General features: G+C 45.0%; 2 protein-coding genes, 1 long non-coding RNA gene and 4 other non-coding genes across 9 annotated transcripts; 1 reads left to right on the top strand and 6 right to left on the bottom strand.

Moving 5' to 3' along the window:
* Positions 1-1039: 1039 nt before the first annotated feature.
* On the bottom strand, positions 1040-3280 carry LOC132377506 (uncharacterized). Its single transcript, XR_009506661.1, has 3 exons — positions 3238-3280; positions 2171-2309; positions 1040-1384 (listed from the first exon to the last, which is right to left on the bottom strand). It is a non-coding gene; the product is annotated as an uncharacterized LOC132377506 (long non-coding RNA).
* Positions 3281-4128: 848 nt separating this feature from the next.
* LOC132407545 (surfeit locus protein 1) lies at positions 4129-17475 on the top strand. The gene is made up of 9 exons (XM_059994239.1): positions 4129-4216; positions 7487-7550; positions 8487-8614; positions 10810-10892; positions 11574-11765; positions 12372-12444; positions 13212-13374; positions 15638-15719; positions 17303-17475. The coding sequence occupies exons 1-9, from the start codon at positions 4175-4177 to the stop codon at positions 17367-17369; spliced, it is 894 nt and encodes a 297-aa protein (XP_059850222.1). The 5' UTR covers positions 4129-4174; the 3' UTR covers positions 17370-17475.
* Positions 17476-18558: 1083 nt separating this feature from the next.
* Positions 18559-25133, bottom strand: rpl7a (ribosomal protein L7a). 3 transcript variants are annotated; one of them, XM_059994235.1, is made up of 8 exons: positions 25114-25133; positions 23678-23798; positions 22229-22378; positions 21729-21869; positions 20707-20786; positions 19707-19837; positions 19121-19190; positions 18559-18717 (listed from the first exon to the last, which is right to left on the bottom strand). In XM_059994235.1, the coding sequence occupies exons 1-8, from the start codon at positions 25114-25116 to the stop codon at positions 18613-18615; spliced, it is 801 nt and encodes a 266-aa protein (XP_059850218.1). In that variant the 5' UTR covers positions 25117-25133; the 3' UTR covers positions 18559-18612. The 3 variants fall into 3 exon arrangements, with proteins under 3 accessions (XP_059850218.1, XP_059850217.1, XP_059850219.1); XM_059994234.1 differs by lacking the exon at positions 25114-25133 and adding an exon at positions 24953-25107; XM_059994236.1 differs by lacking the exon at positions 25114-25133 and adding an exon at positions 24976-24994.
* LOC132377550 (small nucleolar RNA SNORD36) lies at positions 19269-19341 on the bottom strand. The gene has a single exon (XR_009506688.1). It is a non-coding gene; the product is annotated as a small nucleolar RNA SNORD36 (small nucleolar RNA).
* Positions 20270-20348, bottom strand: LOC132377551 (small nucleolar RNA SNORD36). Its single transcript, XR_009506689.1, has one exon. It is a non-coding gene; the product is annotated as a small nucleolar RNA SNORD36 (small nucleolar RNA).
* Positions 20963-21039, bottom strand: LOC132377549 (small nucleolar RNA SNORD36). Its single transcript, XR_009506687.1, has one exon. It is a non-coding gene; the product is annotated as a small nucleolar RNA SNORD36 (small nucleolar RNA).
* LOC132377552 (small nucleolar RNA SNORD24) lies at positions 21982-22055 on the bottom strand. The gene has a single exon (XR_009506690.1). It is a non-coding gene; the product is annotated as a small nucleolar RNA SNORD24 (small nucleolar RNA).
* Positions 25134-25551: the final 418 nt, after the last annotated feature.

Below are 25551 nucleotides of genomic sequence, written 5' to 3'. Positions count from 1 at the left end.
CATAGGAGAAAGAGAAGGAGTAAATGATAGGCAGGCGAGAAGGTCAGAACAGGGTACAGAAGAAAGGAGGGGAAGTTACTCATATTATTTCAACACATTTATTTCATACATAGTATAACAAGTCACACAGTAGATTTTTTTCAGTAAAATCAGTGAATTTAAGCAGAGTCAAAGCATGCATGAGCCTCAATTTTAAATCCAGCTACAGAATTACCCATGCAATGTTCACAATGCTGTTCTCAGATCCATTTATAGTGAAAGAACTGAAAGAGTGAGCCACATGCAGAACCAATTAAATTCCTGACCCAAAAGTGCCATGGAATATCCCAGTTTTACTGTATTATGGTTTGTGCTTCTCCATGGCATAACAATGGGTGCATGGTTTCAGAATCCAGAAATCATGATTCTAATGTACACTGCACATGATTGCACTCCCTTGGCATTACACGGCAGAGGAAATGCCCCCGAAAATTGTGAAATTTAACTTCCTTTGTTAATATAGGACATAGGAGCAGAATTAGGCCATCATGGCTGATCCTGGAACCCACTCAACCCCAAACCCCTTTTGCCGTATCCCTTGATGCCCTGACTGATCAGGAAACAATCAACTTCCACCTTAAGTATACCCACAGACTCGGCCTCCACCGCAGTCTGCAGCAGAGCATCCCATAGATTCACTACTACTTACCTCTGTTCTAAATGGTCTCCCCTCAAATTTGAGGCTCAGTTCTGGATACGCCCACCAGAGGAAACATCCTCTCTGCATACATCCTATCTAATCCTTTCAACATTCGGTAGGTTTCAATGAGAAGTGAATATACCAAAGAGTTTAAAGACCTGATGTTGCGTTTGAGGCTCTCACGCATCTCATGATACCCATCAGTAATATTGCACACATTTTTTTTTGTTTCCCTTGAAATCAATTAACAAAATTACAAATGGACCAAAAGAAGTCAAAAGCAGAAAATAAAACAAAGCTGAAGTGGAATGCAAGTAGATTCCGTTCCCACAGACATTTATTGTTTGACAACGGCAAGAAAGGAACAGAAATATTGTAAATGTTGTGAATCAAAACACTGTGAGCTCCCAGAGCTGTAATTCTAAAATTTTGTGGATCACAAGAGCTATAGATTCCCAACTGAAGATGCCTAAAGCCATGAACTCAATCATTCTAAATGCAGTCTCTGGGAAGATGAGATAACATTTCAACTCTTCCAGCATTCCCGCAGTCAAACAGACGGTAGGCGTTGGTGTAGAAATCTGCAGCCTCTGCAATGCGGACCGATAACTTCACCGATGATGGTTGTTGGACACTTTCTCCTTAGTCACCCTTTGATGAACAAAGGAAGAGCAGGAGCGAGTACACGTCTTGATAAAAAACATACTGAAAATGTAAAAAATGTTTTAAGAATACCGTTGAGGTTATGCTTGTTATCTCATGGTTTCATCCCAGCCATAACATAACAGAAAGCTTATTTTGCGTTATCAGGATATGAGAAGAATGGGACAGTCAAATACACATGTTGGTTGGAGTAGTTGGAAGTTATTATGAATAAGGTATATATAATGATTATCTCATGACAGGCAATGAATAGACCCTATCATTAGAAAGAAGTGTTTTTTTCCCCATTTATACGTATGTTAAGTTGACCGAGCGAAGTGGAAACAGCGTGGTGCATCTTGTGAGACGGGTGAATGGAGCAAGCAGCAGCAAATATCCTGACCAAACAGACTGAAAGAATGTGAAATGAGTTTGGATGCACGTGTAAACTGGGTTGCACGAATTCAGTATTTAACATGGAAAATTTGAACTAATGAAGAAAAGATGGAAACAGATTATCTCCTCCCAATGAACCATGAAGAGATGTGATTTTACACATTATGGTTATTTTGCGAAAGTGGCAGAGAAGTGTGTAGCCAAACTTTCCTTTGCTCTTTTTCCCTTTCCCTAGGTCCATTTTATACACATAAGTTGACAATGATTCACCTACACTATTTCATATTTTCTTCTGACTTTTCATTTCAATTTTTTGCTCATTTCACCAATCTTTGGTGAATTTAGTACATAAATACAGAAACATTTTGTCATTTTAATATATTATGCCATCATTGGGAAGAAAATGAAAAACTAACTGGGCCCAGGGTGGGTCACATTGCCCTTCATACTTACATGAAAATTTGGTTAGCTTTCAGTATTGTACATCTTCCCACAAGCCTTGTTTCCCCCGATGCGCAAAGCATTTCTCAGCAGGCTTGAACATACTTAAAAACTGAGCATCTACAGTCTTTTGTGTGCAAAATCCCAGTGACTGGCAGATAAAAACAGAATACCATGTGTGTAGTTAGGTTTAGCAACAGTTGCAAATGGATTAACCCTTGAATTAATTGTAAGTTATTATTGATAATGTAAATATAGCAAAAATCCCAACACCCTCTGTAAGGAGTTTGTACGTCCTCCCCGCAGCATGCGCGGGTTTCCTACAGGTGCCCCGATTTCCTCCCACAGTCCAAAGATGTACCAGATAGTAGGTTAATTAATTAGGTTAATCCTGTGATTAGGATAGGGTTAAATCAGAGGTTGCTGGTGGCACAGTTCAAAGGTGCAGAAGGGCCTGTTCTGCATTGTATCTCAGTAGCTACAATACAGTGCAAAGAGATGTTTCAGGTGAGTTACTTTTCACCTGCTGAAAATGATTCTCATGTTATATGTGTGGCCTGATTTGCTGAGAGTCCCCAATATTGTGTAGTTTCAATTAACCCTTCTAGCATTATATTAGTCAAAAATTTACACCTCCTGAAGTAAAGAAATATTCCCTGTTATGTGTCGTAAATGACTAATCCCCAACCTGACTCTTAGTTGAAAACTTCATTTATTTACTTAGAAATACAGCATGGCAACAGGCCAAATGAGCCTGTGTTACCCAATTACACCTGGGTGATCGATTAACCTACTAACCTATACGTCTTTGGGATGGTGTGGAAACTGGAGTACCCTGAGGAAAGCCACACAGTCATGGGAGAATGTACAAAATCCTTTCTATCCAAGAAGTTTATTGTCAAGCCATTTAACGTTTATATTTTTTAAATGATCAGGTCTCATTTAACTAGATTTCAGAAAATACTGCCCATTCCTCATCCCAAGGATCAATACAATGAATCTTCACTATAAGTCTCTAAGACATTGGATAAACGAAATCAAAACTAAAAAAGGGAAAAGACCAATTCGTCAATGATTACCTTTGACCACAAAAAATAAAGGATGTATAACCGTCCAGCAAAATTTATGAAAGCGGGAAAGAATTCTCGTATGTATTATTTCCCTCCTTGCAGTGATCTGAACTTTCAGACATCAAATGCCTCTAGAACTGCACCCAAAGTTGAGAATTTGATGTGTGGCCAATAACACTAAGCTTTTGAAGCTAAGGCCTTGCAGACATTACCGCTTCCAGCAGAGGTGACTGAACAGTGATTAGAATTTTAACTTAAGGTGAGTTACTTTTCACCTGCTGAAACTGATTCTCATGTTATAGGTGTGGCCTGATTTGCTGAGAGTCTCCAATATTGTGTAGTTTCAATTAACCCTTCTAGAATTATATTAGTCAAAAATTTACACCTCCTGAAGTAAAGAAATATTCCCTGTTATGTGTCGTAAATGATTAATCCCCAACTCTGACAACTCTGAGTCACTCTTCCTTTGTCTGCAATTGTCAAAAAGTGTCCTCTATTTATTCACCTCGGGATGTGAAAAAGCAATTGAACTTGATCATTGAACACTGGGTCGCTAGGGGAATTTAACAATGATCAATACAAAGCATTGTGTCTGATTCACTCATTCTGTCTCAGACGATCTGATCTGAAATTTGGGCGACCTCGGGTTGACGGTGGTTAGGTACCCTTTGTTAAAAAACAATGTACCCCAGGCTGCATCTCCTGCCCAGATGGCCTACTGTCAGGACTACTCCGCCTGTCATATTTACAAACTAGACAAAGCGTGGTTAACTGAGCCCTGGGATTGAGAATTAAACTGGGCAGAGGGGTAGGCGTTGTTCAGCGCTGCCCTGGATGGAGACAGACAGCCGGGCTGCTCCAGCCTCAGCCTCCCTCCCTCCCTCCCTCCCTCCCTCCCGCTGGGTGCAACCCGGAACCGTGGCTGTGTTTCCGGTTCCTCGGGAAGATGTTTCTGCTGGTCCGGAGGTCGCGGCTCTTCGGGTCGCTGGTGAGTGTGGTCCTGTGTCGGGGGTCGGGGGACCTCGGGCTGTGAGCTGCCGACTATCATCGAGGTCTTCCTCGTTGTGTACTGTGACTGTGCCGGCGCTAGATATTTCACTCACTGTCCCCAGAGGCACTCATTACCTGTTGCCCCAGTTACACCCAGTGCTCGTGATGCACTCTCAGTAACACTCTTTGGCCAGGCCCGTCTTGGCCATGGCGAGAAGTACCTCAGATGGTGGGCCATTCGACACTCTACTCATTTGAACCGAAAACTCGTATGTGCGTTCTGTATCTCTGCGGTGATAGCATGAACAAGGTAGATAGGCATGCTGTATACTCACTGAAACTTCATTCACTTACACAGTGACCACTGTATCAGGCGTCCCCGCCTACACAGAGCTGGACTGTTCACTGCCTGGTGTAAAGGAGCTTTCACAGTGAGCAGTTCACTTTATTAAATTCCCCAGGTGAAATCCATTCTTCCCAGCTTCCTCCGTTTTATTAATACTTATATGAAAATTCAGCGTAAATTTATTATCAAAGTACATATGTCACCATATACAAGCCCGAAGTTCATTTGCATGCTCAATAAATCCAATAATCATAGTAGAAGGCCACACCCAACAGGCCAGGCAACCAGTGTGCAAAATACAACAAACTGCAAACACACAAAAAAGCAATAAATATCACAAATATGAGATGAAGAGCCCTTGAAAGTGAATCCATAGGTTGTGGGAACATTTCAGTGATGGGGTGAGTGAAGTTTTCTCCATTGCTTCAGGAGCCTGACGGTTGAGAGGTAATAGCTAATAGGTAATAGGTGTGGGTCCTGTACCTTCGTCCTGATGGCAGCAGAAAGAAGAGAGCGTGACCAGGGTGGTGGGGGTTCCCGATGACGGATGCTGCTTTCCTACAACAACGTTCCACGTAGATGTATGTGCTCAATGGAGCGGAGGGCTTTACCTATGATGGCATTGGTGTTCCCATACCAGTCAATATGAGTGGTCACAGGGAGAAGTACACATCTGATTCTGTATGTCACAGGGGTACAGCTTTAATGACGCTTTCACCATGGGTGCAGTTCTGGTAGATACTTGCCTGTCACTGCATGCCACGAGACTAGACTTGGTATGGACAGATCTGTCACTGTGTACCATCAGGGCTCGGGTGTGTCATTGGGTTGTCACTTTATTGCTCCAGGTTTGGTGATGGGTTCTCATTGGGAGAATGTGATTAGCTCTCCAAGCTTCCCAGTGTGACAGTTTTGGTGCCGTAAGTAGCTATGGAGAAACAGGGTGCAGAATTAGAAACCCAGGGGCCTCAGAGTTGCACTGATCAACGACCACTCATTTATTCTCCCCACGTTCCCAACAACCCCCCCCCCCAGACTCAAACTCTCACCCGCCCACTAAGGACAGTTTAGGTCAACCAGGGACATGGGAGGAGACCTGAACAGGTGGGGGAGTGGGTCCCGTCCAATCACAGTGACAAAATGCAAACTCCCCACTGCACAGGAGGTCAGGGTTGAAACCCAGGGTGACTGGAGCTGCAACACAACAACTCTACCACTTCATGTCCCACAGGTATTTAAAGAGACAAACCATGACAATGGGCTGAATGGCCTCTTTCCAAACTTGAACACTTGGAATCAGTGTGAGAGTTAATATCACCAGGGCCAACAAATGTTGTGAAATTTGTTAACTTGTGGGAGCAGTACAATGCAATACATAATAGAGGGGGGAAAAACTGAGTTACAGTATGAATGAATGTATATTAAGTAGTGCAGAAATAACAAAAAATGCAGTGAGGTAATGTTCATGAGTTCAATGTCCATTCAGAGATTAGTTGGGCAGAGAAGTGGCAGATGGAGTTCAATCCGGACAAGTGTGAGGTGATGCATTTTGGAAGGACAAACCGGAAGACTGAGTACAGGATTAATGGTCAGTTATTGAAGAGTGTGGATGAACAGAGGGACCTTGGGGTTCAAATCCATACATCCCTCAAGGTTGCTGCACAGGTGGATAGGATAGTTAAGAAGGCCTGTGGGATACTAGGCTTCATTAACAGGGGGATTGAATTCAAGAGTAGAGAGGTCATGTTGCAACTTTACAAATCTCTGGTGAGACCACACTTAGAGTATTGTGTTCAATTCTGGTCACCTCATTATAGGAAGGATGTGGAAGCTATGGAGAGGGTGCAGAGGAGACTTACCAGGATGTTGCCTGGATTGGAAAACAAGTCTTATGAGGCAAGGTTAACAGAGCTGGGACTTTTCTCTTTGGAGCATAGAAGGATGAGAGGGGACTTGATAGAGGTCTACAAGATTATGAGAGGCATAGATGGGGTGGATAGTCAGTACCTGTTTCCCAGGGCATGAATAGCCAACACCAGAAAGCCTATGTAGAAAATTAAGGGAGGGAAGTTTAGGGGAGACATCAGAGGTAAGTTTTTTACACAGAGGGTTGTGGGTGCCTGGAATGACTTGCCAGGGATGGTGGTGGAGGCTAAAACATTAGGGGTATTTAAGAGCCTCTTGGACAGGCATGTGGATGAAAGAAAAATAGAGGGTTACAAGATAGTGTGGGTTTAGTACTTCTTTTAAGGCATATATTGGTCGGCACCACATTGAGGGCTGAAGGGCCTGTATTGTGCTGTAGTATTCTAGTGTTCTAGATGGCAAAGGGGAAGAAGCGGTTCCTGAATCATTGAGAGGGTGCCTTCAGGCTCCTGTACCTCCTTCCTGATAGTAGCAATGAGAAGAGGCATGTCCTGGGTAATGGAGGTCCTTTATGATGGATGCCGCCTTTTTGAGGCATCGCTCCTTGAAGATGTCCTGGATACTAGGGAGGCGAGTGCCCATGATGGAGCTGACTAAGGTTACAGCTCTCTGCAGCTTAATTTGCAGTAGCAACCAAACCCTGCCCAATACCAGATGGTGATGGAAGCAGTTAGAAATGTGTGAGAGTTTTAGGTGACATACCAAATCTCTTCAAACTCCTAATAAAATATAGCCGCTGTCTTAGCTTCTTTATAGTTTCATCGATATGTTGGGTTCAGGTTAGATTCTCAGAGATGTTGGCATCCAGGAACTTGAAATTGCTCACTCAGTCCACTTCTGATCCCTCTATGAGGACAGGTGTGCGTCCCCTCGTCTTACCCTTCCTGAAGTCCACAATCATTTCTTTGGTCTTACCGACTATGAGTGTGAGGATGGAGAGTTGAGCAAAGGTACTGATCTCAGGCTTTCTTCAGTTCTTTTTCTTTTATTGCACAGATACTGAATAATTGCTCATCAGAAGCCATCAGTAACGGCCGCTTAGCCAGGGAGAAGGCAAAAGGTAAGCAAGCAGCATGTATCCAAGCAAGGAGAAGCCTTGTAACGTGATGTGTCTGACATAGTGCAGGGGAGTTAGGAAAGATCACCAAATGTTAGCGCAGAGACTGTGTTTAAGAGGTATCTTAAAGTGAAGGGATTTAGAGAGGTAACTCCAGGGCTTTGAGCATAGGTAAATAACAGCAGAATGCAGTGATTAAAACTTTGCAGAATCTCCATGGGCTGTGAGGCTGGAGGTCAGAGATCGGAAGGGGGTGTGGGGGGGTGGACTGGATGAGGAGGATACATCAACAAGTAGAGGCAGGAGTCAGCTCCGTGGTATCTTGAGCCAGCTTAACCGTTCGCCAAGCTCCCCTTGTCACTGGCTTCTCCTCCACTTTCCCCCTGAGCCCAGCATTCCAGCACTTTTCCCCCTGTGTTGCAAAAGCCCACCATTGCTGCAAAGAGATTCAATGAGTTCCCGTCAGTCACCAGCCTCCCGGAGAGACGTGGCTTTGATGGGATGGCACAGTGGGTAGTGCTGCTGCCCCACTGCTCCAGGAGCCTCGCCTTTGACCCCGACCCCACGTGCGACAATATGCCTTTTCCCTGGCTGCTCTGGGTTCTCGTCTTCCAAACATGTTCATATTGGGAGGGAAAGAGGTTAGGGAGAACTCACAGCCAAAGTAAATGATAAGAGTGTTGGGGTGTTGATGGTCATGTGAGAGAAAATCTACTGCAAGGGGGAAAAAAGTGGATGAATGAGACTGGTGGGGGGCTGACATAGACTCGATAGGCCGAATGGCCTCCTGCACTGTAGTAAGTGTGCTCCAATAGATCGATCATTATCCCAAGCATATGACTCCTTTCTGTGGAGCCCTTCATCCTTGGAAGACCCGTTCGGTTGTTGAAGCTCAGATCCCAGACCCTGCTTTTACCCTCGACTGTGTTTATCCCTCAGGGACTGTTGTGAGGCATCATGTGGCACGCAGCTCCACAGGAACCATTTCCGAGGCCACCGAGGATTCCTTCCTGAAGTGGGCCCTGCTTTTGATCCCCGTTGCCACCTTTGGTCTTGGAACCTGGCAGGTATCACAGCAGCTTGGTGCATGTTCACCTACTGTGGCGAGGGATTGTGGATGGGTCTGGGCCAAGTGTACAAGGGGCGGACGGGGACGTCGGGGGGGGGGGGGGGTGGGGGTTAAGGGAAACATTTTGTGGTTTAGGCTGAGTTTCAGCAGCCATGGTGGTCAGGAATCAGGTGGAGTTTCTCAAGAGAGATTCTGCCAATGCTGGAAATCCAAAGCAGCAGACACAAGATGCTGGAGGAACTCAGCATCTGTAAAAATGAATAAACAGTCGACATATCAGGCTGAGGCCCTTCATCAGGACAGGAAAGGAAGGAAAAGATACCAGAATGAAAAGGAGGGGGGAGGGGAAGGAGGATAGCTGGAAGGTGATAAGTGAAGCCAGGTGGGTAGGAAAGGTCAAGGTCTGGAGAGGAAGGAATCTGGTAGGAGAGGAGAGTGGACCATAGGAGGGGATCCAGGGGAATGTGATAGGCAGGTGAGAAAGGATAGAAAGGCCAGAGTGGGAAATAGAAGAAGGGAGGGGTAGGGAATTTTTTTACCAAAAGAAATCGATACTCGTGCCATCAGGTTGGAGGTTACCCAGACGGAATATAAGGTTTTGCTGCCCCACCCTGAGCGTGGCCTCATCATATAATGAGAGGAGGCCGTGGACTGACACGTCGGAATGGGAATGGGACGTTCTGCTTTTGGCAGATGGAGCGGAGGTGCTTGATGAAGTGGCCCCCCGGTTTACAATGGGTCTCACCGATGGGGGGAGCCTCACTGGGAGCATGAAACGCCATAGACAACACCAACAGATTTGCAGGTGAAGCGTTGCCTCACCTGGAAGGACTGTTTGGGGCCCTGAATGGAGCTGAGGGAGATTTCTGCTGTTACTATGGGATGGTTCCAGGGGAAGTGGGTTTGGGCTGGTGGTGGTGGCAGGTCAGAAAGCATGAGAAATAGAAGCAGGAGCCGTGCTCCACTGTGTAATCAGATCATGGCTGACGAAAGTCAAACAACTGCAGATGCTGGAAATCTGAAATAACCTGGAAACTCTTCAGCAGCTCAGGCAGCCTCTGTGGAAAGAGGAAGTTAGTGTATCAGATCTTGGGCCCTTCATCAGGAGGAGCTCCTGAACGTTTCTCCCCACCAGTTAATACCCACATCGCTTCCCCTGACCCGACCCTTCTGCCCTCTGGTAACCCAGGCCCTAGAATGGCTCCCATTCTCTGCTCTGGCCCTTCACACTCATCCTGTGGAGCATAGCATTTTACCACTGCTCGGCACTCTTAATCCTTGTTTCTCTTAAAATTTAAAATTCGGTCAACCTCTACCTTGATCACTCTCAGTGAGTGCACCCCCCAGCACTCTCGCTTGGTTAGAGAACTCCACTAATTCACCATCTTCTCCCAGTTGAGAGCTTTAGGCCCAGTACTTGGGAACTTGGTACCTGGGGAGCATCCTCCCCGTCAGGCCCCACAATAATTTTGCATGCTTCAACAGCATCATCTCTCAAACTCTCCTAAACTCAAGAGAATGCAGCCCTAGACCATCTCAGGAATCAGTCTCGTGAATTTTAACTGCATTCCCTCTTTCAGGGGTTCCCAACTGTTTTTATGCCATGGGCCAATACCGTTCAGCAAGGGGTCCATAGACCCTAGGATGGGATCCCCTGCTCTATCACAAATGTACCCCTTCTGGGGGAGGGCATAAAAAAGTATACAGCCTCATCAGGAAGTATCTCTCCTCTTGCGCTCAAATCCTCTTACGAGGACACACAGGCATCAGTGAGTCCCATAATGTAAAAAAAAATTTGCCAGTGAGCTGTTACTGTGAGGTGGGGGTCAGGATTGGAGTGGGTGTTGGAAGTGATTTGCAGGAGTCGGTGCTCATTGTGGGAATCTGGGACCAAACGGGAGTAGGAAGTCATTGTGAAGTTTCTGGGATTGGGATGGGTTTTGGTGTTCTGTGGGGCCAGCTGTGATTAAGGGTGACTGTGGAGGTGGAAGAGCTGCGCCTAACAGTATGACTAATTCCTGCTGACATTCCCATGCTGGAGAAGGGCATTGAGATGTTTCATTGTCCCTGTCAGTGTCACTGCCCCACTCCACTCAGTTCCCTGTGCAGGACCAAGCTTCTGTCTTGTTGCATGGCTGAGCTTTGCCCCATTGGGCTGTATGTCCCTCTCTGACACCCTCACCCTTCCCATAGGTTCAACGTCGGAAATGGAAACTGCAGCTCATCGACGAACTGAAAGAAAGAAGCCACTTGGACCCCGTGCCTCTTCCCTTGGAGTAAGTAAAATTGACAGCATCCTCCTTCTGTGAAGTGACACGAAACTCTCCCCCGTCACCACCGTGTTCTTACCCCCGGAGTTCCACTGACCCATGCTGCCCCTTCCCTAGCATAACACTTACCCCACACTTCTCCATCCCAACGTTTCCCCGGGTGAAAGGAAAACTTTGACATTAGGAACAGGAAATGCTGGAAATACTCAGCAAGTCAGGCAGCAGCCATGGGGAGAGGAGCAGTGAAGATTTCAGGTTGATGACCTTTCATCAGAAGAAACGGGAAATGGCAACTCTGCTCTCCCCAGAAGCTGCTGGGCCCACTGACTATTTCAGGCACCGCCTCTTATTATTTCAGGTTTTCCACTTAGCTAACCTTCGACCCCAAAATATGAATGATGCTTTGCCCATTAAGTAATTCTGACATGTGACAGGGAGTAACTCAATCTCCTGCCTTTGAGTAGGGGTGAACTCTGACCCCTTGCCCTTGAAGTAACTTTGACTTTCAACAGTTCACACGTTAATTATTCTTTCAATATCTCTAAATCCAGAGGACCAAAGAGAGTGCACTGACCCATCATGCTGATGAGCAATTGTTTAGGTCCTGGGTTTAGAATTGCAGTGTATTATATTAGTGCTGTTTCCGTGGTTACAAGGGCTCTCACCGTTGTGTGTTGTGCCCCGCAGCGGACTGGAAGTGAAGAAGCTGGAGTACCGGCGGGTGCGGGTACGCGGGAGGTTTGACCACTCCACAGAGCTCTATGTCATGCCCCGGTCACTGGTGGACCCGGACAGGGAGGCACGAGAGGCAGGGCGCCTGACTTCCAGCGGAGACAGCGGCGCCAATGTGGTCACACCATTTGACTGCACGGATCTGGGGTAGGTCAGACGGACAGCTGCTCCCCGTGCTCCCGAGTCTCCGAACGGGGCAAGGAGAAGCCATTGAGCCCCTTGATTCTAATAAACTGCAGGAAGACCCTTTGTCCCTGCACCTGTTACACAGAAACACAAGAAGACCCTCACATGGAGTCCAAGAGTTCAGAAACCACAAACACCCTCCATTTTTCTCCAAGTTTCCACAACTCAAATTGAGATTATTTATATTTTATATGAAAGTTTAAGAGAAAATTGAACATCTAATATTTTAAGGGCAATTTCTACTATGGAAAAGCTGGTATCCAGTTCATGTTTGCTGAATGCCAGGGTTGTGCCCATGTACTGGGATTTTTCTTTATTTGAATTCTGCGTTTCAGTGATCACCATGTGGTATATTTAACACCCCCTCTATTGAACCCTCCAAAGAGGGTTAGTGCAGCTTGACTGGAATGCTCAGACTGTGAAGAGTACAAGTTTTCCCATCCCCCAGTTCTCCGCCCTGGGACAGCAGGAGGGGAACACTTGCCCTCAGACTGCCTGCACAGCTCACGGCCAATCGATCAGCCTGCGACCTCCAACTGAACCAGGCTTGTGTTTTTTCCCTTTCAGAGTGCGAATTCTTGTGAACAGGGGCTTTGTACCCAAGAGGAAGATCAATCCAGAAACGAGGACAAAAGGACAGGTGAGGAGCAGGTGGAGCATTAAAGGAGAATCAGGAGCTGGGTAGAAAGCTCGATGGGAGGGGCTTCAGTGGGTCGATGGACCCCACTGAGGACCTTTAACCAGTGGAGACGTAGAGGGTCCCCATTGGCTAGCAGAAAGACTTCAGATTTGGGAATTATTTCTCTATTATTATGAATAAAGCTTGATTTTGAAATAAGAAAAAAAAAATTCTCTATTTTGTTATCATATTTTTACTTCAAAATATTATAAATGTCAATACTTAAAGTGATGTTAACATTGTTTACATCGAGGTGGCGGGGTAGCATAATGCTAATTCCAGCTGCTGCCTGTAAGGAGTTTGTACGTTTTCCCCATGACTGCATGGGTTTCCTCCGGGTGCTCTGGTTTCCTCCCACAGATGGTGGGTTAATTGGTCATTGTAAATTGTCCTGAGATCAGGCTAGGGTTAAATCGGGGGAATTGCTGGGCGTTGCCAGTGCCACTCGTGAGGCCCCCTGGGGCGATACACACGATTGCCGGAGGGCTTCCCCAATAGACATAACCCTTCAAAGTCCTGTAGCAGGACTCTAGACTATTGTCCTTCCCCACAGGATTTTACATGGTTTAAGATCAAAGAAGCCAGGCCCGAATTGTAGACTGCCGGTGGACAGGGTGGATATTAATGGGACCCTCTCTACAGCGGCAGTGAGAAATCATTAGCTTGGCTCTGTAACTATGAAGAGCTGTGAAGGTGATCTTCAGGAATTCATGTGTCGACTCTGCTAGATTACAGATGAGGTGGAGCTGGTTGGGGTCATTCGACTGACTGAAACACGCAAGCCATTCACCCCTCAGAACGACGTTGAGAGGAACTGCTGGCATTACCGGGACGTAGAGGCAATGGCACAGATTGCAAACACAGAGCCCATACTCATTGATGCAGACTTTGGTAAGACATGTTGGTCATGAGCTATTACACAAATCTCTCCGTGTTGTTTGTCACCGGGGCAGAAGTGAGGGAGCTCTTCTCGACTTTCCGTTGGGGAAGGTGCATTTGGGAGTGGAGTTTTGTTGGAATGCTGCCCTGTTGGAGGCACAGTCTTAAGGGAGCACCAGATTGTCAAAGAGGTAAAAGGAGGCAGTCTTGTACTGTCAAAGAGAGGTGTACTGAGGGAGTGCTTCATCCAAAGCAGTAGTAGTAACGTTGGGTATTCACTGTTGTTACCGAACTCCACATTCAAGAGACAAATATTTCTTGGAGACCACAGCTAATATTTATCCCTACAAACTGTGGTGGATGACCTTGTCATTCTGACATTGATGTTTATCAGAGCTTGCAGTGCGTCAATTACTTTACAAAAATGACATTCCTAAGAGCTTCAGGTAGCCTTAAGTTTTGATGACACATGATTTTCTCCCTTTAATGTTTTTCCTTTGGGATGTGGCTGTCTTTGATATTGCTGAGAGCAGTACAGAACATCCCCTCCTCCGGCTGATCACACAAGTACGCTAGCTGCGAATGGCCCAGGTGAGTAAGTACCTGTCCTGGTCAGCTCCAGTTTACTTTTGCTGTTGTCTCTCGATGAGGTAGAAGCCCTGCCGCCACTCACCTCACCTATCAAAAGCCTGCCAGTCATTTCACTTGAACAGATAGAGCCACCTATTCTTCAACTGTGAGTGAGATTATGATGGGTAACAAGGTGTGAATGTGTGTCGGCTACATTCCCTTGTTTTGCTGTTAAATCTGCTGTGCGCTATGGCCCCAACATGTGCTTCATCCTGCATCTAATGGAATTGTCAAGTGGGACCATAGAATTCATAGCCATTTAGCTCAACTGGTTCTTGCCAGAGTTTCTGCTCCACATCACATCAAAAAGTCCTTTTCCTTTCCCCTTTGAGTGTTTATAAAGCACTCAAATACATCTCACCCACTCTGGGAAGTAGAGATTTGCACATTCCTTTCATTTAATGATGAAGACATGTCCTTCTGCACCATCAATGGGATTGGTGGATATTTTTGGTTCGTCAAAATCACTTAAAGACAACTTTTGCTTCCAACATCTCCAGTCAAATTACTTAATGATTTTAAGATCTCCATCATAATACTGTCAGTTGTGGAGAGTGCCCTCTTCTTTGTGGTGGCGTGCTGGGGAGGCAGCATTAAGAGGAGGGACGCCTCACGTCTTAATAAGCTGGTAAGGAAGGTGGGCTCTGTCGTGGGCACAGAACTGGAGAGTATGACATCGGTGGCAGAGCGGAGGGCGCTGAGTAGGCTATGGTCAATCATGGAAAACCCTGAACATCCTCTGCACAGCACCATCCAGAGACAGAGAAGCAGCTTCAGCGGCAGGTTGCTGTCAATGCAATGCTCCTCAGACAGGATGAAGAGATCGTTACTCCCCAGCGCCATTCGGCTCTACAATTCAACCACCGGGGCAAGACATGTTAAAGTGCCGGGGTTAGGACTGAGCTTAAGTTACCACTCAATGCACTTTAGTAAACTATTTAAGAACTTTTTAAAAGCTATGTATTAATGCTTTTTGGGAGGGTGATTTTAGATGCATATCATATTTATACTGAGTTAAATACTGTATGTAATTAGTTTTTGCTACAATAAGTGTATGGGACACTGGAAAAATGTTGAATTTCCCCTTGGGAATGAATAAAGTATCTACCTATCTAGTCTTTGAGAGAAGAGTCCAAGTCATCCCAGTGCATCCTACACACTACTCAGTCTCACAGTACTAACAAATCTTTCGCACTTTTTCCAATTTCTCGTTTTAAACTTTGTGATGGCCAGCTTTTCAAAATACTCCTGCAACCTCACCCAAGTTTCTGTAGACAGAACATAACTTTTCCCCTATCTAATTACATCTCCCTTAAAAAAGGAACCCATGCCCCTTTAAGTCTTTGCTTTGCTCATTTAATGGTTTGTCTATCTGGGACCTCTGCTTCCCATCACTATGAAAAGAAAATGGGGTCTCCTGGTTCCTCCTCACGAAATGGACCAAGGTGAACTTATCGCTGACTGGTGGGGTGGAAAACCAGCCCAGCAGGATGGTGTGGGTGACAGTAATGGTGGTAGCCCAGGGGCAGCAGGATTCTTAGTCTGAATTTAAAGCTTTGATGAAATTCAAGTCCAGATGGCTGGTGATGCACCTTAAGGTAATCTGAGCACATAATGCAGAAATTTGTATCACTGTTTCTTACAGACAGCACGGTCCCTGGAGGCCCTGTTGGCGGGCAGACCCGGGTCACCTTGAGGAATGAACACCTGCAGTACATACTAACCTGGTAAGACCACAACTGTTATCCTAGGTTAAGTTTCCGTCCAAGGCTAATCTCAATCAAAGGGGAGATATTGCAAGTGCTGATCTTTGCAGATACTGAATGGCCTATAAGTGCAGAGGTTACCAGAATAGTTACTGGGAGGTCTGACATTAGGGTATAGGATCAGGTCATGCCACCCCAAAGCCTTTCCACTACCAGCAAGGATACCCCATGATGGACAATATTGCAGGCCTTGCCAGCAAAAACCTATGTCTTCATAAATGGATAATTTAAAAAAATATTACAGCAGGAATCAATATTGGTCAAGGGGTCAGTTGGAGCTACTGGGTTGAAAGATTCCATTGGTTTTAAGAGAACTGCATGGAAAAGATTTCAGTCTTGATTGTCAGCCATGTATAACTTGCATCTCTTTTATACCCATTTCTCTTGCTTAAGATGCCAATTTTTGCTCTCAGGAAGTTCTAAATTCTTTGCTGTCCTCACTTCATAGCCCAGATCGTCTTTATAGACATCTAGTTCCCCAATGCCCTTCCATTCCACGAAGGAAGGCATTAAAGCTCTGCTTCTTTCTGGATGGTAGACCCTTACTGGTTCCCTTCCACCATCACCTCCTCTGGCTGGCAGAACTGGTTCTCACTCTGTGAACTCTCAACATTGGCAATGCTCCCCAACTTTTTCTGTGCTACATTGACTGCAGTGGCTCTGCTTCCTGCACTTTCCATAGGCATCGCTTTGTATGTGGCACCCCTTGTCCGCTTGATACTCACTCCTGGCACTTATCCCTGCAAGTGTGTGAAGTGCCAGACCTACCCCTACACCTTCAATTAAGGCCTCAAAGTCCTTACAGGTGAGGCCTGTAAGTCTGTTGGTGGCAGACATTGTATCAGATGCAGCCCCGAGAGAGACCCAACACAAGGGACAATTTTGTTTAGTATCCTCACTCTGCCACAAAAGCAGGATCTCTGTGGCTACACACTTCAACTTCCTATTCTAACATGTCTGTCCATGGCCACCTCTGCTGCCTGAGGCCAAACTCAGGTTTGGACAAGCAAACCCTTTTATCCAGCTGTGTACCCTCAAACTTGTAGGCATGAACATGGTTTTCTCCAACTTTTTATAATTGCTCCCCCTCACTTTTCCCCCATTCTGGCTACCCTCTCTGTTCCCCATCACCACCCCCTCCCTCTGGTTCACCTTTTTCCCATGCTTCCATGGTTCACTGCCCTCTCATATCAAGATTGCCTTTATCCCTTTCACCTATAACCTGCTAGGTTGCATTCCTTACCCCCCCCCCCCCCATAGTCCTGATGAAGGGTTTTGACCCTAAACATCAACTTTTCCACCAGATGCTGTCTGACTTATTTTTTTTTTGGGGGGGGGGAGGGAAGAGAGAGAGAGGGAAAGGAGAGAAAAGAATATTCCCGAAGTTCCTTTTTGGGTTCACTACTGATTTGACTTTGAAATTTCTTTATATTTGCTTTTCCCATCTCCATGTCTGTGCGATTAAACACGGTATCAGTAATCCGTCATTAGACCCTCAACCTGTTGTCTCTCATTTCTGGTACAATCTTTTCTTTATTTGAAAGGTACGGACTTTGTGGAGCTACCTCCTATATGTGGTTCCAGAAGTTTATACGGAAGATCCCTGCCTAGAGTCGTCCCTTCTGGAATTCCATTCAACTTGCCAGGTTTTTCCAATGGAAATGTTACAATCAATCACACTTAATATTCCCAATAAAATTAGTTTCTCCAACAGCAATCGCCCTCTGGCTTGTCAATAAGTTGCTTTCACTATAATTAAGATGGCTAATGAGGCAACTGTGGGAACCATGAAAAGGTGCAACATGGGGAACACATTCTCTGGGGCTCCCAGAATTGCAAATAATTCTTTAAGGAGCTAAAGATCAATTTCCAGGCAACATTGAGTCCAGTATTTTTAAAAACATCCTGGAATGTTTTTCATGTAGATATTTCTAGTAATTTTTCCATGAAAGATTTTAAGAACAATCCAACCCAATGGAACAAGGGGCATAATATGTGGCATATTTGCTAGTGAACTGAGGATTTGCATTGGCAAGAACTGGCGTTATTTTCCCAATGCCTTGGTGAAGGTAGACATCAATGCACCAGACTGTTTAGTTGAACATTATTTGGCACAGACTGCTCGATGTTTCCCAAGTTTACATCAGGGATCAAAACCCCAGGAAAATGTATCACTAGATGAAGACAAACCATTAGGTCCACTGTTCATTCCCAGCAATGTCAACATCCTTTGTTATCCCATTAACCTAGCAGCACATCTTTACTATATGGAAGGAAACCTAGTTACCAAGAATGGTGACATAACTGGCTAACTTTGGGCAGGGTAACAACAGGTGCTGCTTTACCTGCCATAATGCCAATATCCTTTACAGTAGAAAAAAATTTGATCACTGGTACTCCAAGTATGAAGTAGCTCAACTCATTAGGCCTGCAACAAAATCAATCACAGGAACCTATTAAGGTGTGGTTGATATTTAATCCAAGTCTCTAGTATTCAAATACTCTATATAAAAATGCCATGTTTCCTCAACACTTTCAAAATGTACTTAAACTTGAGTCTCCATCAAAATGTGCTTCAACTTTAGTTGAAGTAGGATCACAAACAGCAAAAACAATCTATAGAAGTAGGCTTCCTTGATGACTGACCTGATTAAGACCAAGGTGAAAGTTCCAACGGTACAATGACTAAACCACAAATCTTCATAAACATTAATCAGGTGCGAGGGAAGGTAGGCAAATTGTATAGCTAAAGTATACTCGAGAGTAAGCTCAGTTCAACCAGATAGTCTCAACTCAAAAAGAGGTTAAAATATGACTACTTTTATTTATGTACAATGGGCACAGTCGACATAATTTAGCCAAGTTTAGTTGCCAATTCCTTGGCTTTGGCCTTCTCCAGCTTCGCAATACGAGCCACAGATTTAGGTCCAAGGATCCCACCACCCCAGTGTCGACGGATCTGAAAGAGAAGGCAGAAGCCATTGTTAACAAAATGCAGACACTGTACACTGGTCCTACTAGCCTCATCACCCCAGAAAGATCCGGAGATCTATCAGGGTTCAGAGGGTCACCACCACCCCTCTTATGGGGCTACAGTTAAAAGTTTGACTTTGTCCAAAAGAAAAGACAATTCTTCATGTTCCAGTTATTCAGCTGATAGTAATTGGACCCCAATCACCCCTCTCTTCCAACCATTATATTCTAAGACTCAATGGTATCGACAACCCTTGCACATGAGACGGGTGCTCAATCCTACAGGTAGGTTAAGACTATTATTCAGTTGATATTTATCTCTTCATCTCATGTATTCTGGGAGACAACTTCCCATGGGAAAATAACCAAATGTAAAGTCAGGATCATACCTCATCATTTCGCTCATTGTAGTTTGTCCGCACAGCCTCTATCAGCTTGGCAATTGCACCCTTGTCCTCACTGGGGGTGGGGAGAGAAATAAACATCATTATTTTCTGAAACAGATGAGAGCACCAGGAAAAGCATTTAAGTGAACCAAATGCTCAGGGTTAAAAAGCTCAAAATACCACATGGTTATTCAGGTGAAGAAATTCATTGTACATCATTGCATTCTTGGTTCAGCCCAGCTACAGAGGAAGAAGCTGTACACCCAGGTTTCATGTACTATATACCAACGGAGAGCAGAATCAAACCCCAAAGAGCCAATGCCCTCAAAGACAAAAGCCTTCTGGCAATGTTTTCAATGCTCATTACGAATAGGTCAAGAACTGCAAGGAGTCTTAACCCACCACCACCAAACGCAGTAATGAGGGAAACATAGCAAGGCTGGAAGTAGTACTGGATCAACTCTTGCTGACTGATCAACATAGAGGCCCCTCAGTGTTGAGAATGACACCCCCCCCCCTTGAATGCAACACAGTAAGCAGATCAAGTGACACACCACTCCCAATCATCAGTAATAAGCAGGTTACTCACGGGTTTAACTGTGCGAAAGCAAGGCAGCTGGCAGTCTTCCTGTGCACAAGACGCCCGAGTCTGGCTTTGCCTTTGACAATGCAATAAGGAACTCCCATCTTACGGCAGAGGGCAGGCAGGAACACAACCAACTGGAGGGGGCATCAGGGAAGTGGAAAATGAAGATTATTACTGGCTTGATTATAATCAACTCTTACACAAAAGATTGTATTTCACTGAGAAAATCAGTATCAAATTGAAGTCAAACCCCTTAGCATTATTGGTTTTTTAAGCAAACTCAGCTACTAAGCTTAAGCTGCACCCAAGGCTCAGGCAGCAAAATGCCTAGCAAATAAAGGAACAAGAAATTGGGAGCAGGGAAGGCAGGAACCACATGGAATTGTAAGCATCAAATTGACGCACACACTTCTCATTTCACCCAAACCATACATTACTACGTGTTATATTTATTTCAATTAAATATTCTCTCTCATTCCAAACTACTGGATGGAACACTGAACAAATGAGCCTTAGGAAGAAAGGAAAGGTCCCTCTGAATCAGATATACAGCACAACCTTGGCTTGATGCTCAGGGTTAAAAAGCTCGTTTCTCTGATCTACACACTGAAGTTCAGGTGAAGAAATTCAAATTCATCATCACATTAGCCAGGCTGATGCACAACAGATTAATAGGGAAGCAGAGATTTTGATGACCTTCCAGCTCCCAGTATGCACAATCTATGAATTTGGCTTGGTCAAATACAAGGAACAAAACTGGGACTATCTTCATCCCAGCCTCAACAAATAAAGACGCGAAGAATAGATCATCCTTTGTGTAGGGCGGAGCAGCCATGATGATCAAAGAAAGCCCCTCCATAAATAACAAAAGATCGCCCATCTCTAAAACAGCTTTGCCATCACCTCAGATGGGAAAAGCTCCAGCAGCATTAAGTCATCAGTACAGTTATGCCTGGCGCCCAAATTGGGTCTCAATTTAGGGAGCAAGGAGTGCACAGCTTACCTCAATAGGATCAACATCATGTGCAATAACCACCAGCTGAGCTTTCTTATTCTCCACCAATGTGGTGACAGTATTCACACCTGCATAAAGACAGAATAAAGGCCTTTAAGAACAAGACAACACTTAAGAATCAGATATACAACCAAATCCTCCAATCTTTCTGCACTAATTACACATTTAACTGCTGCTTGCATCCCCCAAAGCCTTAGAAAATAAAAATCCTCAATCCACAAGCAAGACAAAAGACCCATGGCTTGTTGCTCAGTGTTAAAAAGCTCATTTGTTTGATCTACATGCTGATCTTCAGGTGAAGAAATTCAAACATCATTGCAACATTAGCCAATTTGTTATCACAAGAATGAGATTGGAGGGAAACTGCAGAACTTCAAAGCAAAGATTAAAACAGTAAACTTTCCTAGCACCAATGCAAAGCACAAGAATAAAACCCCAAGTCATCCACAGTTAATGCACTACACTTGGTGAATTTAGAGAACCAGACAAGATTTGAATGGTTTAGGACCAGAGACAGGTATTGGAAGGATTAAGAAAATCAACCAGATCAAGTCCACAAGCACAGAGGTGGTAGTTGAACACAGTAATACAGATTAGGGCACAAGAACAAATGCAATGAGAAAGCTTACTGAAGATAACCAGCTGAAGAGTGCACTAGAATTGTCAGGAAATTACAGACAAGCTCCACAAGAAGCTGAGCTTACAAAGAATTAAGTCAGGTCCATCACAAGAGGTACACAATGGCTATTAATTGTAAGCAACTCCCTGAAATCACATTACCATGCCCAATACATAATACTGTCAATAGTATCCCTCTAACTATTCTAACTGAAAGGCAAGTGAGGAAGGGTTAACAACTAGTGTCAATCCTTTCTTTCTCAACCTTAGTCAAGAATGCCATTCACTTCTACATCCAATGTCAACAAGTTAGATCACAAGATATAGGAGCCATCTGGGCCAGCAACTCTGCGTCGACAGTTCAAGTTAAGCAAGCAGTGAACCCAACTTACCTGATCTGAGAACAGCAGGTCTCTTTGTGGGAGCATCAGCCTTCCCAGCCGCCTTCTGCTCAGCCCGGGCCAGCAACCTTTGCTTCTTCTCTTGTTTAGTCTCAGGCCTGTACTTGTGTGCCAGTTTGAAGAGCTGGGTGGCTGCAAAAATGAATCGTCATTAACCAGGATATTTTGGGTGGAGTCGGGGGAATGTTGGGGCAGGAAGCAAGTGTTAGTTTCACAAGCTGCTCCTGGTAGAGGGACTCAAGAGTGCATCAGCGATCTTGGTGGATAAACGTCATCCGTTAAACTCAGATAGCAAATATTCTGTTTACATCATCTGCAAACTCCGAGATTCCCAACCTACAGACCCTTCCCCTCATGCTCTGAGGAAATAGGAAAGAGACTATTTCCTTGACCCAGAAATAATTCACACGTAGAGGCAAGGGAAGAGCAATGTGCAGCAAACAAGATTCATTTTGGCATCTTTCAAAGCCTTTTATAACACTATGACCCACCAGTCTGTCTGTCCAATGCCTGGGCAAATTGGTTGATTGCAGGAGGCACCTTCAGCCGTTTATACAGGATTGCTCGCTGTCGCTGAAGACGGACATATCGTGGCCACTTCACAAACCTCGTCAGGTCCCTCTTGGGCTGAATATCCTGACCTGCAGAAAGAATGGCCAAGTGAATCCAGGACAACATTCTAGCTGTAATTGTGTCCCACACAAACACCTCTGCTCCTCCTACACACCCCAGTCATTCTTTTCCCCCTTCCATCAGGCAAAAGATACAAAAGCCTGAACCCAGGCTCAAGACAGCTTCTGTCCTATTATCACTCTTCACCAGATGACAAGATCAACTTGACCTCAATCTACCCAATTATGATCATGCAGCTTGTTTACCTTTCTGTAGTTTTTATACTTTATTCTACATAGTTTCATCATATTGTATCTCACTGTATATGACCAGTATGGACAACCAGCCTTTCAGTGTACCTCAGTACAACAATAAATTACCAATACAAGCCTTCAAACCTTTAATGTCTTCAGTTTCAGATATCCTCACCCACCCACATCTCCAATTTACAAGAACACCTCAGATAAAAGCAACATTTTACAGACAGCAAAATACTATCAAAGCATGGAGAAATTATAACGACAAACAAGAAATCTGCAAATGCTAGAAATTCAAGCAACACACACAAAATCCTGGAGGAACTCAGCAGGCCAAGCAGTATCTAGGAAAAGATTAGTCAATGTTTCATACCAAAACCTTTCGGCAGGACGCAATGAGCTTTCAATTACTGCAGCAAACATAACTTTTGAAATTTCAATTTAAACTGAATTATGCCCTAAGCTCCAACTACAACTTAACCCCTGCCAATAACTAGGTGCGTTCCGATACTGGAAATGTGACCAAAAAGCCAGCAACTTTACTAGCAGAACGTTTATCCTAACATTCAGTAAGGACTTGATCACTCTCCTCCCCACCAGATTTTTTCCTCTCTAGCCATTTGTTTTCCTACCCACATGGCTTCACCCATCACCTTCTAGTTATCCTCCCCCAGCCTTTTAAACTGGCACCTCCCAAAGTTCTTGGCCCAAAACACTGTTTATTGATCTCCAAAGGTTATGCCTAACCTGCTGAGTTCCTCCAGCATTTTATGTTACTTAACCCCATTTACCTGCTCATTCCTGTAATTACCAAAGTAACCAAAATCAGCCCAAAACATAATCTAATTTTTATTCACAGAATGAGTTGCAAACTTTTCCCACCTTCTGTAGAAAGAAGCATCCCATTCGGGTAACCCAATTAAACAGTGGTGATTTCAGAAAAGACAGGCCTAAATGGGTTAAAAAGCAATAATCTTGGTTGGCTCAACACTGTCAATGCTCTTAAGTTTCCCACTCACACCCGAATCTTAACCGGTACTTAAGATTTTTTTGACTGAATGCAGAACTCACCAATCCCAAAGTTCTTGGGTCTCTTTTCAAAAAGAGGGTTCACGACTTTCTTCACCTCATGCTTCTTGACAACTGAAGGGGCTGGGGCCACCTTCTTGCCCTTGGCTTTCTTCCCTTTCGGCTGAAAAAGGCAGACATCACAGATGATGATACAGCATAGCTTACCAACACCTAAAGCCATCCAATCAGCTCATTGGCTTTGACTTCTAGAAGCATTAGGAGCAATTACCACACAGGAGTCAACCACAATACATCCACCCCAGCTCTAGAGCACCGTTGATCACAATTCCCCCTCAAAGACAACAATGGAAGCTGCTGCATTTCAAATTCAACCCAATTCTGCACCCCCACTTATTCTCTTCACTCTTTCTGAGACTTATCACTAGTTCTATACCAGCCCAAAGTCAGTAACACTCAGATAATGTACATCTTGTCTGTTCTGAAGAATAAGTACCAGCCCCTCCAATTTAAACATTGGAGGAATAATACTCAAATCCTTTTCTGCATTACCTTTAAAGCTTCACATCCTTCCTCCTAGCAACTAGAATTAAAATACTATTCCAGAAACCAAACCAATATTTTAAAACCTTTACAAGATTTTATAAATGTGCCCTTCCTAACAAAGCCCGAAACTGAACATCTTATCAATTGCTTTCTCAACCTGCACTCCTGACTTTTACCATCGTGTGAGACCTTCAGTTTATTCTGTTCCTGCACCTTCTACAACAGCAGTCTCCATGTTGCATTAGCTCACTGGTACAAAATGCATTAAATCTCATCCAAGGTTTCTGTCCACTCCACTGGGTTGCTATTTAACTTCCTTCCTACCCACCACATTGTTCACAATGCCATTTTTGACTACCATCAAGTCTAGAAAAGTGGCGTGCACCCAATGTTGTATAATTGCTAAATTAATCAAGAATACCGATAGTCTCAATTCCAATCACTGGACGCCATCTATTAACATTTACTCAGTCAAAATCAAACCACGGTAGCTGATAACTTACCAAAAACAATACCCGTGTTTACGCCAACTCCACCCGTCATGCGGCATCTTACCAGAGAAGCACCCGCCTATGGCAACACCACATTCCCACCTCACCGTGAACCCGAGTGAATTGCTATCACCTCAACGTCGGCCCCTATCGCCAGGCGCTCCGGGAACTCCAGCCGGGGCAGGGATTAGCCACCCTTTCCCAGGCTCCGGGCAGAGGCCGGCCACCCGCACTGTAAAATGGCGGTCCCCTCCCTCACCCGCTCTGAACATAAACCTGCCCCAAGCTTCATCTTCACCACACCATCGCGTCCTAATTCGGGTCCGCGGGTGGAGCGGGAAGCCGGTCGATGGACGCCGGAGCACCGGAGAGGGCGACGCGCCCCAGGAGGCGCCGATGGCGGCGGATTCCGAACGGTACAAGGAGAGACGGCCGACTCACCATGGCGGGGGGAAGAGAAAGAGAGAGGGCGAGAGCGCAGAATGCCGGGTAATACCCGAGCCTGCTCTCGCGTTACTTAATGTCGCAGCGAGAGTTCGGTTTAAAGGGGCAGGCGTAAGGCGGAAGTGCTGATGAAGATGCTGGAGGGGCCGTCGATGTTGGAAATCTGGAATAAAACACAAAACTCTGGGGGAACGCAGCAGGTCAGGCAGTGTGCCCTCTATAGATGCTGGCTGACCTGCTGTGTTCCTCCATCGCCCAGGAGTCAATTGCTGACCTCCTACACACAGAACTTACAGCATCCCAGTCAGGGGTCGTCAAAAACATTGAAAAGGCCGGAATTGTGGCGGTCTGACTAACTTACCGCGATCTCGCATGGGCTTCGTCCACCTGCCACGTCCTCGAACTCTATCTCTTTCGGCAATTCGGTTATTGTCA

This window comes from Hypanus sabinus, chromosome 18 (assembly GCF_030144855.1).
Source record: "Hypanus sabinus isolate sHypSab1 chromosome 18, sHypSab1.hap1, whole genome shotgun sequence".
Taxonomy (NCBI): domain Eukaryota; kingdom Metazoa; phylum Chordata; class Chondrichthyes; order Myliobatiformes; family Dasyatidae; genus Hypanus; species Hypanus sabinus.
The sequence above is the reverse complement of the archived record's forward strand: the minus strand, read 5'-3'. Positions and strand labels throughout refer to the sequence as shown.